At 37.2% G+C, this 13,377-nt stretch overlaps 1 protein-coding gene across 1 annotated transcript in view; it reads right to left on the reverse strand.

Annotated features, from left to right (window-relative positions):
• Window positions 1-3,470: 3,470 nt before the first annotated feature.
• Window positions 3,471-13,377, reverse strand: part of LOC308217912 (outer dynein arm-docking complex subunit 2-like) — a gene marked incomplete at its 3' end in the record, with an annotated part of 52,338 nt that continues 42,431 nt past the window's right edge. The window contains exon 10 of the mRNA XM_080611398.1: window positions 3,471-3,584. Within this exon, the coding sequence (XP_080467524.1) occupies window positions 3,471-3,584 (114 nt within the window). The remainder of the gene's footprint in view (window positions 3,585-13,377) is intronic.

Genomic DNA, 13,377 nt, shown 5'->3' on the forward strand with positions numbered 1-13,377 from the left:
CAGCTTCTGACTCTGGAAATAAACTATGCAAACAGCCTGCATGGAAACTTGAATACCACTGCTGAAGAAACACATTACATGTTTCCGTCCTGCTGTCACATGTAAAATAAAGATTATGTTGGTGGAAATGTGCAAGGAACAACCATTTAATTTATTATGAGATGAAATTCTTAAACTAACATATTATCTAGTTCAGCCTCCTGGGACGATTTACATCTGACCCCGGTGTCAGCAGCTCATTTGACTCATTTCAGGAGGCATGGAATGAAAGAGGTACTGCGCTTTCACACGAAGCAATCAGTTAGCCTAAAGCAAATTACGGAGTCAAATGTCAAGGCAGTCCTGTGAATCTCAACCTCATTTACTCACCAAAGGAAAGCTTCAGTGATGGAGCAGAGTAACAAAGCCCCTAATATATCACAGCTCCATCGCAACCAGGCTGGGAAGTTTATATTTCCCTGACAACTTGGAGACAATATCGTGTGTCAGAGCACATGCACATGTCATAAGCATGAACATTAAGAGGAAATGAACATAAATCCCAGATTCAAATGTGTAGTTTCAACATCCTGGGACAATTAAATTATTGATAATGGTTATCTGTCACCAAGCAATAAATCATGAAGTCATGGTATGGTGGAAGAAAAGCTATCTTGCTGCTGACAGACACATAGACTGAAAGATGTAGTGGGCCTCTAAGGTTCCAGAAATAATTGCATCAAGGTGAAAGATTTCTAGTCTTGCATTTTTTTTCCTCATCAACTGTAGTATTTCCATACTCAAACCAACACTTTCTTATGACAACTTTTCTTACTTGGGCTCTACGCTTTCTGACATTTTAATGAAAATCTGGAATAAAGCTGAAAATGAGAAGCCGGTGAGGAGCAGGCCTGACTTTATGGCCAACAGCTGGAGCACAGTGCTCTATGTGGAGCTGGAAACTGGCTCCTGAAATTGTGAAAACTGATGGGTACTCCCTGCTGATGGTAACATCAACGTAAATAAACTGACACACATCCTCCTTACCCCATATTACAAGACTGTGAAAATACAAGAATCACAGACTGAGCAGATGCTGGCAAACAAACAGGCTGACCCAACTTTTTAAGTCACTTCATTTCTGCAACTGAAATAGAACTCTACATTGAATTTGTACATCAAATTGCTCTGCACTGAATATAATATTGAGCTCCTGTGCTAGGTATAGCCATATTTCCTAAGAGGCTACAGGTTTATGTGGACAAGTAGCAGCTGGTGGAAAGAGACAGGAGTGAAGGCATTTCCCTTCCAGGCACAGGAGCTGGGGAGCAGGAGCTGGCTGGTGCCTGGTTATACATGGTGGGAATGCCGGGTCCAGGCTGCTGAGGCTGCTTGAGTTGGTGCCAGGGCTTGAATAGGCTGGCACTGCCAGGAGGGGTGTGTGAGCAGCAAGTGGGACCCAGCTTTGTGAGGATCCCTTTTCAGAGGGCTGCAGTGCTGTGAAACTCAACACAGCTCTGAGGAGAGAGTGGAAGCTTTTCAAATGTACACGCTGTACTGCACCGCTCAGAGAGGCCAGGGATCACATTCATTTACTCATTTTCCAAATCTCTTTATATTAATTGCACAACATCCACCAGTTTTGGCCAAAAAAAATGTATTTTTTAAAATCCTGACCCTTTGCCTGTGTGCGGATCTGTATCGATTTCAACATTTCGTCTCCTTGTACAGATTCTGAAAACTGCAAGCACAGTAAAGGAAAAGAAAACAGCACAAATAAGGCATCTTAAATCTGGGATTAACTGTCTGAGATCTTAAAATAAAGGCTTCAGATGAACTAATCCAAGACATAAGGGCTACCAGTGTGAGTGGCAGTGGCAAGCTGAGGCCATTTTATGGTCAGGAACGTGACTCTTATTGCTCTGACACTTGTATCATAAAATTCAGTTTACTTTAGAACTTATTCCAGTTGAAATCCAAACTTAACAGTCAAAAGTGCCTTGAGAGGTCATGTTAAGGACAACAATTATTGTCAGGGAGGCTTTTTCCCCTCAACAGTTTGAAAAATAAGCCGCATTTTACATATTATTCATGTGATAAACTGTATCTACAGCCTTCCAACAGAAAAAGAAAAAAATAAAATCAAGCCTCTCCTCTTCCAAATGAATTTGGCAATTAGCATTTATTTTAGAAGTATTTTTGGGTACAGTGATGAAGCATATGATACTACTACAGCTGGGACATCAGTATAATAATATGGATATATTTATTCAAAATAACATACCAGTCCTGTGGGGCAGAGTTGAAGAATACCTAAAATAGCATTTGCTGGGTCACTGGCTGCTGGTGGAACTTGTGACAGCTCCACAATTATGTTGGTATTTACACTGATTAAAAATTACTACTTGGGTTGTAAAAATGACTACTCCACTGTCAGCAGCTGTCCATAGCTGGTTTCCTTTCATATACTCTCTACACCTTCCCTAAGGGCCCATTGCAATCCTCCTTTTTCAGAATTGTATGAGTGTTCTTAAAGGAAATTTTAAATCATAGAATCAGAGCATGGTTTGGGTTGGAAGGAGACATTACTGCTCTCAAGTAAATGCCTTAGTATTAGTTGTTGAGCATGGTCCATACAGTGGGTCTGTAATCTATAATATCAGTAGTTGTTCATGTGCTTTTTTGAAAGCAACTCTAGTTCTGAACATAATTTAGGCAGAAAAATAAAGTAACTGCATCAATACAATGTTGTCCTCAGTTTAAAAATGAAAAAAACACAATAAGGTAATGTGGAAATGTAAATGTAATACCCTACATTTTATTTACAGCTGGTAGATTTAATTTGAGTTAAACACATGTTAATTAAAACACATTTCACCAGCTACTTATAAAATTAAGCACCATTTTGTTTGATGTTGGTAGAAGCAGGAAATTTGGAGTGATGTCTACTGCTACAGCTGTTTGCAGTCCTTATATAACAATCTCACCAGATGTGAGATTGATGTATCTGCATTTTGTCCTCTCCTGTGAATCACAAGTGATCAAACAGGCAAAAACATAATGACAGGATGATTGGACAAGTTTAGCATGAAGGGAATTGTTGAAGGCATTCATAAACCACTGCACAACCACACACACAGTGAAGGAAAATTTATTGTAATGTCACAGATACGCAAAACCATTTATATCTACAATGCATTTCAAATACAAGGGTATTAATGGTAGAAAAGTCTTTTCCATATCTTAACCAATAGTCTTTTGAAAGATGTAATGCTATCAACCACACAAAACTGGGTGTGTTTTATAAAAGCTAGGTGTGACAAACAAAGCAATGTGAGAACAAACATAATTTTCCACAAATTTATTCTTGTTATTAAATTATCCTCATATAAATGAGCTTTGCTGTGAAATACAGATGCTAGAAGGAGTAATCATCTATTTAAATGTAGCCATATTGCAAAATTAGTGTGTTGCTAAAAGTTGCTACAGCATCATCCATACTTTGCTTTTTCTGTTGCTAGAGCCAACCTGCGAATGTTTGCTATGCAACCAGCTGCTGCCTCCTGCAGAGTTTCATCTGTAGAGCCTACCATAGGCAGTAGGAGCTAGCAAAAATACAAAAGAGACACAGCATAAGAAAAATTAATAGGTGTGCAACTATCTAAATAATATTCAAATCTTATCCAGAAAAATAGCATGAATTTACCCCCACAGATAATAAAATACTAAAATCATGTTAATGTCACTATTATATATGTATGTATACTTATATGTGTACACTTTTGTAAACATATATGTATCAATGTACACATAGTGCACAATGCTTTATATTTTATCCTATTTATACCTGTCAATTGATATTTTCATGTCTGTTTTTCTGTTTATTGCATCATGCCTGTCTGTTGATTGTGACTGGGATTTTTTCTTGTAAGTAGAAATTACATTTGCTTTATTTGAAATCGTGGGTTTCCCCCCAAGGAATACAAGTATATTTGTACATGGTCAAGAGTTTTAATAAATAAAGCCATGCTTTTTTTTTTCTGTTTGGCCTTGATCATGAAACTGGATCCATGCGAATGGACCCTCGTGTCACATTGACTGCAGTAGGTTTCTTTATTGTCACAGTAAGCCACTCACATTAAAGTGCTTGGAAGGATACAGATCTGGGTATATCAGTCCTACACATGTGCACATAAAAGTAAAAAACAAAAGCTGAAGAAAGGTTCCAAACTTTTGGAGCTGATTCAGCTTTTCAGTCATGTGGTCTAGTCCTTTACTCTGGAAGTAATTCAGTTTTTTTCAGTGGAAATTCCCTTGGAGTAAGGTACTGCTCAACACAAGTATGACATAAGACAGGCCCTGGTGATAAAACATTTTTACATATCAGAAAACCATTAATAATGTTTTTGGATCTCACTTGTTCAATGTGTTGTAAGTCAGTGATGCAACTGCAAATGCAATATATGTTGGAAAACAGAAGACTCTTGCTTAGCTTAAATCAGCTCCATGCAACCCTTGGATCTCTGAAAATCTGCCAAGCTTAATGTGTGTTCAGGTATTTTGAAGCTCAGACAGCTCTAATTAAAACCTATATTTTCAGTCTGCAATACTTCAGATTCTGTGTATACCCAAACAATGTTGAGTCAAACCACAGAGAAATCTGTTATCACTCAACTCTGGTGCATATTTTTCATACAGCTAAAATATCACACAAAATTATGAACTGCTAAATATAAAAGCATAAATTGAATGCAGACACCAAATTCATATGCTACCTTTTTCTAACCTTCCAGCAATCATGAGGCAGGGGCCACAGCTGCACACATATGGCATTTGCTTAGAGAGATCAAAGCATTTTATACTTGAGGAAGTATTTGTGTTAGCCAAATGTACAAAACAAGCATCTTGCCAGTCACCTTTCACCCTCTGACCCCTACATGTAACTTTTAAGGTTGCTTGTGATAGGCCTGAAATATGTTGGAGGAGTATTATGTAAATTAAGCATCAACTACATATTTTTCTAGCAATTCTTCTTCCTATAATTTCCATTACTGTAATCCAGTATGTGGTTCTCAGCAATCTAATATAGTTGAAGGTGTCCCTGCTCACTGCAGGAGGGTTGGGCTAGATGACATTTATAGGTTCCTTACAACCTGAACTGTTCTACGATTCCATGATTTTGTGTCTATGTACAAGTATCTAGATAAGAACTCTGAAAGTATGAACACTCCTGAAAGGATATGCCAGAGTTAAAACCACATGAGAAGAAATTATATGAGAAAGCTTTATGTTCTTTATTTGCATGCAAAAGCTGGGCCAGGGTCAGCAACCAAAGAAGTCAGTGGAAGCAAGACTTCAGCTGACTTCAACTGGAAGTAAGACCAAGGAGTATGTCTCTGCCTAGTGATAAAGCTGCTCTACAAAGCACAAAGGCCAGAATGCAGGTCTTATTAGATGTTTAACTTCTTTTTTTTTTTTTTTGCTTAAGAAATACTGCTGCATGATGATCTTTCTTCCTTGCTATTTCCCACCAGCTGATTTCTCATCAGCTTAGACTATAAAGTGCTTCTTTGGGTGCCTCACAACTTTCTTGTGTAACTTACAGAATAAAACTGGTAGAGATACTTCACATCCCTGACTCAAAACCTAAAATATGTATGCACATACTGTTCGTACAGTGGTTTTGGTAAAGCCATAGGTTTCAAATTTGGGGGCAAAGAAACTATGTCTTATGTGATTATTCACTGCATCTTCACAGACCTAGTGCAAGGCTTTTTCAGTGTACTGAGTGTGGAAGTCAAACTTTCATAATTATTTCAGCATAGGACCTATTATCAACGCATAAGAGTGGAAGTTCATCACAAAAATAATGGTTTGAAGATACATTATCTATCAGAAATACAGCAAAACCCAAAGATAGACCTTTGCCTTAATAATGACTACATGTTAGGTAGGACTTAATTTAAAGTTATTAATTTCTTCTTTCAGCCACCACTTCTTTCTAGGCTCAGAAGACTTAGGAAAATAGGTATTTTTTTTGTCACTTTCTCTACAGAGCTCAACATTAAGCAACGACAACACCTCTAGGGGAGTGTCTGTGCTTTTTGTTGCAGGTGTATTTTGGAAAATCAGGGTTAAATATCAAAAAAGAGCATACATGACACTGGCTCAAAATAACCAAATAGATGCTTGAAGACGTAGAGGTACTAATGCAAACGGTGAGAACAGCAATTTTTAGAAAGGTATCAAATACTGATTGTTCTCCTTCTGAGTTCAGGAGATCAAGGATCAGTTGCTCTCTAATTTGTTTTTCTTCTAAATCACTTGCCAGAGGTAACATCTGTAAGAACTGCCACGTCATACAAAATCCTCTACTACACGGTGTCTCAGGATTTGCACAATATGCACAAGATGACTTCAAAGAAATATTCTTGGAAACACAGTCCAGTACAGTAGCTGCCTCTAAGGACTGAGGATATACAGCAACATTTGCCAGTTAACCTACTCCTTTTGTGCTAACAAAAAGACAGCTGAAGAGAAGAAAATTGAGAATGCAAAATATTTCAATATAAGTAGGTAATTCCGCATTTAGGAACCTAACTTTGAAGATTTCTATATAAATCCTGCCTTAAATGAAATAAAATTTTATTCTTTTTGTATACAAGAAGAAAGATACAATTCTTTTACTTTCTGACTGCCACTCCTTAACCCTTTCATGGGTTCAGTTCAATTTACTGGCAATTTGGGTCACACAATTCAGGTATGGAAATGTATTCATAGATAGTACACACACCCTATACCTACATATTAAAAATATTTGACAGGTCCAAGAAATCTTTCTTTTTTATTCTAACGTACCAGTACAATATAACATGTCCTTTTTCTTGATGCAATGCCCTTGAACTTCATGTATCCCTTCCTTTTACTGTTCAGGTATTGTTTTCTGACACACGTAAATGTTAACAGATGTGAGAAGCAGTAAAAAGCATGTGGTACAAATGCTTCTTTCTGGCACATATGAGGCATTTTCCATAGACAGAGAAAGCATTTGCAGCACTATGTAGCCTTCATTTTCTGTTGGCAGGTATCTATATTCTAAGGCAAGAGTCCAAAATTTTTTGCACAGTTAGCACGTCATACCAGCAAATAAGCACAAATACAAGCTGTTTGGAGAACGTACAGAGCATATGTAGCGTTTCTGGGTTCCAAAAGCAAGAGCAATGCACAGCCAAATCATTTAAATATTCAGAACAATTAAGATTTTGCTATTACTATCCCAGCTTTAAAATAGCACAGAACTGTGATACTATGTTAGGATTGCACAATCATAGAATAATTCAGAAGGGAAGAGGTCTCAGGAGGTCCCTAGTCCAATGTCATGCTCAAAGCAGAATCAGCTATGAGGTTAGACCAGGTTGCTCAAAGTTTTATTCAGCCTCACCTTGAAAACCTCCAAGGATGGAGATGGCAGAACCTCTTTGGGCAACCTATTGCAGCGTTTGACTGTCTTCATATAGAAAAAGGTTTTCCCTGCACGCAGTTACTATTATTTCAGTTTATGCTTATTGTCTCTCATCCTCTTCCCATGCACCACTGTGAAAAGCTTAGCTCTATCTTTTTAATGACTGACCTCCTTGCCCTTCAGTCTCCTTGACTTCCCAGAGCCCTTCAGCAACTTTCCTTGTCACCAGCATCCAGGTAGAATACAATCCATTAACTACTTCATTCTCAGCTGGATCATCCAAACAGTTTTAATCCATTTGATTGTTCACACATTTAGACTATATATACAACATTGTAACTTGGGTCAAAGTATGCTGTGGGAAACAGTTTTGAAAACCTTGCTAAAATCAAGGTAGATGACATCCACTGCTCTCCTCTCATCTACAAACTTAGACACATGGAGGGTGACCAGTTATTGTTTCAGATCATCTCCTTCTTGTGCCCACAAATGTGTTCCAAGGGGACTCCCTCCCTAATTTACTCAGATGCTGACCAGTCTGTAGTGCCCCAGACTGGAAGGAGGAATTGCTGCTCTGAAGAGACTATTTGTATATTGTTGTGTTTTACACTCTCTGGCATGCCAAAGGTGTAACAAAATCAGAAAGTCTTTTGTTCCTCAGGACAGCAGTAAAAGGTAAGGAGATAAACCGTAGTATTTTCTTGCATAGTCATGTATCATGAATGATGCCATCTCCCACTGTCTGGAAGAACAGCTTCCTTCCACATAGTATCCTTACCATCACAAAATAACCAATTGAAAATGTTATTTCAAACAAGATAACACAAACATCAACATAAGAACTTGTAAAAGTGTCGTTTCAAAATGGTGTGGATCCTTGGATGAGTAAGAAGAGTAATAGAAATGGGCTAGTAATTTTCTTTTTTACCAAGATGTTTTTCTGTTTTTTTTACTTCCACAAAAGAAGTAGCACAAGGGGATTTGAAAGCAGAAAAAATGTAGACAACCAACAAACCCTTACTCTGATGAAATCTCAGGTGGTAGAGATGCTTCATGTACTGGTTACAATAATTTGTAAGTACCTACTTTCCTTTAGACAGAGTCATTGCAGCTTCCAGACTCAGAGGCGGGAAGCAGAAAACATAGGAAGTGATGTTTTCAGAGAGAATAGAGTTTTGCACATATTAATCTTTAAATAAAAGGTTAGTCATGTGATGTGTCTTCAACAAGTTTTCCAAAACAGTGGAAAGTGTTAAACAATCCTGCTGCAAAGGGATTCCCTTGCTCATACAAAACAGATAAAACATCAGCCTATTCAATACTCTGGAGTCCTGTGAACATGAAAGCGAATAATGAATAAAGAATAACTATAAAAAATATTTAATGCCTTTATTTATGGCTTCTTTAGGTCTTGTGTCCTATAAAACAAATTTTATTTGATTTTTCTAATCAGAAGGAAATACGGACAAACTCCTTTGACAAGATTCATATCCATACTGGGAAGCTAGTCAGAGTTCACATAGAGCTTAAAATTCCTGGAAATAAAGGCATTTACTTCAATACAACATCTTGTAGATTGACATAGCATTTCCAGTTGGTGGTAGGACTTGCCATTTTTTTTTAAATTTAGCTTTAGTATCTGACTTCTTTTACATGCAACATTTCCTAAAGGATGCTAACTTTCTAACACTGTGATTTTCTAATTGTGCAACACTTCTTTTCCAAAAAAGACATTTTTCACATGCTTTTTATAAGTCTAACCTAAAAGAAAAAAATACTTTAAATAAAAGCATATGGTAGAAGCTTATCCAAGAAAGTATCAGTCTAGATCCAGCCAGCATTTTCTAACTTTCAACACCATATTGCATACTGGAAAATATTAAAGCACCTAGTTTGAGTGTTATGTTACACATATTCCTATTCTCATAAAATTAAATTATAAAGAATAAAACACACTCCACAATAAAAGCATAATGAAGGTTAAGCTAAGTCACTGTTTCTCAAGTAAAATTCAGGCCAGTTTCTTGATTTCCTCTTTCAGCTGAGTGAAGGGGTAAGACAACATGTACCACACAACAGCCTCCTAAGAAGATGCTCATCTAAGTTCTGGGCATTTTCTGTTAATTTTCTCAGGTGGCACAAAGATAATAGATTTTAGATATAAAGTCCTGTATGTCAGGGAACACTCTGACCTATCAGACATACAAAATCCAGCACTAAGAAAATCTAGTAAAGGCAAAAGATGGGCAGGGCCCCTCACTATAAGTGTGAGTGGCCACTCACTCACTGTGCTGATTCCCTCTTGTATAAGGTCTCTCCTCTCTGGGAACGAAGTCAGAGAAACCCCTGGTGTAGCCTAGTTCACTTGCTCTGCATGTAAAGAGGTGAGAGCTGAATCTTGTTGTCTGGGGTGGGGGAGATCCCAGGAAGATTGAACCTGGCTTCTTTTCCTTTCCTCTCTTATTTCTGTCTTTCTTCTTCTCTCTCCCATGAAACACATCTCCATTCTGGCAGCCACAAAAAAAGGATAACAACTTCTGGAGCTACGCAAGCGCAGCTTGGGACATGAGGAGGTACAAAGGATGTAGCTTATGCTAAGGTACACCTGATTATGGTGGTGATGAGCAGGCTAGCCAGGAGCTGTCTCTGATCCTTCCCTTCGTCCCTCAGAAAACCAGTGGAAGAGCATAGGGGCAGGCAAACCTGTGCTCTTCCTGCAAACAGGTGCAGGACACATTAGGATGAGAAGAAACTTGTCTGCAGTTTGAGGCGCACTTCCAGATATTAAACCATCTCACCTATCACAAGACAGGTGACTTGCTCTCAGCAAGTTTTTACTTTTTCCTATGTGATGAAACAGCTGTTGGTAAGCTGAATCCCACAAAATGCTGGGAAACAAGAGAGGAAGAAGAGTAGGGCTTCATAGACTCCGTGAAATATTCTGAACATATGACTAGTGGTACCTTACCATGAGATGTTTACTATTTCTTTAGAATACGCAGCTTTGGTGAACCTAAACTGATTTTATGCCATGATAGATTTGAAATTTAAAATATGCCCCTGCTATGCAAAGACATAATAAATGGGCAAAGAACTCTGAATGACAAGGAGAAAGTTAACAGAATTCTAAATGGTTAAATATAAAATAGTATAAAAAATGTAAACTTGCAGGCCACTTTAAAATACACTAAGTTTAAAGGTTATCCCATCTCAACGCATTACTTATAGGACTTTAGGGGATATTTATAACATTTTCAGATGTAAATCTAACTAAATATAAAATACCATTAAAGGAAATTGTAGCTAAATGAAACTCGTAATCAAAAGTATTTCTAATCATTAAAAGGTACAGTTATATGTAACCAATTGGAGTCCTTAAAGTTCAAATCTACCTTCAGCTGTAAGATGTTCTGTGTGATATTAAGAAAGAATCCAATCATCATGAACATTCCGATGTGCAAAAAGTCTTATGGGATATGAAATTCATCCCACGAAGAGAAATAGGCAGATCTGATAATCCAGAAGTGATGAAGACCAGGGTATTACAGCATATTTTTATTTGAACCACTTTCTCTATTCTATTTTTATTTCATTGTAGTTTTCAAAAGAAGATTAACATATAAAAGAGTTTTGGTGGGATAGAGGGAAAAAGAACTTTTTTTTTGTAATGTCAACGGAATGACATTTTTAAAAAGATTTTTCCAATTCACTATGAATTAATTTTGTTAGGATTAAAACAGGAGCCTGCTTACTTACTGCATAGTGGACATTCAAAGCAGTAAATGTGTCATGTATGTTCCTTTCCTTTCACAATCTGTTTTGACCCAATAACATGTTGGGGACTATCCTTCCCTTATATTGCTGCTAGCCTGTTCAATCTTTCTTCTTTGTATTTCTATCTCCTTTTTCACACTTTGCTTTATTTTCATTTTACAGAGGCATGGCTTTTACCTCGCCTTTCATTTTTTTACTGAGAGGTACTGTAGGAAATTGAGAAAGAATTGCTAACTCTGTTTTGCTTTTCCGAATTTGTTAATGTTGCTATCAATATGAATACTATCATTTTGTCTATCTCTTACAGTCACATGAAGATTATACAAAAGTTAAGAAGGGGCAGTTGCAAACAAACTATCAGCAGCAAGTCAGAGGAAAACAAGGAGGCTTAAGCTGTCCATTCACATACTGAAGGGTTCTGCTTGATGTTACAGCAATACCATGGAAACAGTATGTTTTTTTCTCTGGTTTGTCTGATATTCCTGAAATGCACTATAAGTAGTCTGTCTTTGAAGAGAACACTGAACTGCAGCAAAGAGGCACCATGGTTCCCGGACTACGGACAAATTTTGCAATGTTTATCTCAAGTTGCATCTTACCCCTAGAACAGGTACAAAATCTGACTGTAGTGGTATGTTAAAAGTATGTTAGATCTACTGGTATACGTGAACTGACTTCAAATTATCTTCTGTATTCAATTCCAAGTGCTGATTTTGATCTTCAAAGTTAATACAGCTTTAGGTCCAATGGTCCAAATGTCTGTCTTTCTGCCTACATATGATCATTTATAAGCAAAACCAGTGGGGTGCTTTTGCTAGTAAACATTACATATCAAAGTCTACAGATAGAAGCAGGATGTTCTCACTGTAGATCTAAACACTAGCATTTATTTCAAATAAGGAGTCAGGGTATTTTAAAGCTGGTTGTTGGTTTGGGTTTTTTTGTGGCATGCAAGAAGACTGATCTATAATCTCATGGTTTTAGATTTGTGGGTGGCAACAGTGCATATATTTACATAAACTGAAAGATGAGTGAGTGGTATTGTTCACCTTATAGTCTGTTTTTAGACTAGTAAATGTTCAATTAGAACATAGTATAAATAAATGTATAGACAGTATAAACACAGCTCAGCTTTATTCAAACAAATATGAATGTGATGAAGCAAGAAATAAGCGGGGGCTGTTCATGGGCAAAGATCTGTGTATAACCCACACATTAATTCACATTTGTTATTTGCTTAGATTTAAATATATGATATCAGAGAATTAAATATGTGATACCAGAAAAAAGGGAAAGCAACAATGGACATGGAGTGGAAGTTACTTTTCAGGACTGTCAAACTGCTTGGTTTTTTTCTTAATAGAGAAAAACATAAGAAATTATTTTATACTGGTGAGTCAACTTCCTAAAATCGACCCAAATATCTGAGTCGTTTGAGCATTTCTTTACGAACAGAGTCTGATACAAAGGTCATAAAGTATATTTACCAGTGACAAAAATCTATGTGCTTTTCTAAAGTCTGTGTTGTGGAAAAACATTACCATGTACACTTCCTGTGACAGAGAAATAGTTTGGGTTTTGGTGATTAAAACATGAGGGGTGGCTTGAACTAGTACTCCATTCAGGTCATATTCATCCAAAGCATTTGTGATTTGCATGGAGTTCTCTGCAGAGGAGTTAGATTTTTTACTTTTTTTTTTTTTTTTTAATAAGCAAAACATCTCCACATAACCACTCAAGGACTCACTCTGGCCACAACCTGCTCGAGTGGCTGCTGGATTTTGGGAGCTTTGTGAGATCAGAGATTCCTAAAGACACTGTGTAGCCTACGAGCAAGTAATAATAACACCTGCCTGCCTGACTTGTGTATGCCAGGCAGGAAATACTGGAGGCCTTCATCTGCTTCCTTATTAATTAATAGAAGTTAAATTTTAAAATTTCCTCTGATTAAAGTCTGTTCCTCACCTTTTTTATTGAGCAATTGCTCAACTTCAATTCCAAGCTTCAAGTTTTGGAAATGTTTTTGGCTTACTCGTTTGCAGTGCTTTTTTAGCTTTATAAAAACAAGGTTATAGCTGTGCTTGGGCAAGTGGAGGTTGTAGCACATGTATAAAAGCTCTGAAACTGGTTAAAGCGTGCGGGGGAAGATGTGAAAATCAATT

Source organism: Psittacula echo, assembly GCF_963264785.1.
Source record: "Psittacula echo genome assembly, chromosome: 2".
NCBI lineage: Eukaryota > Metazoa > Chordata > Aves > Psittaciformes > Psittacidae > Psittacula > Psittacula echo.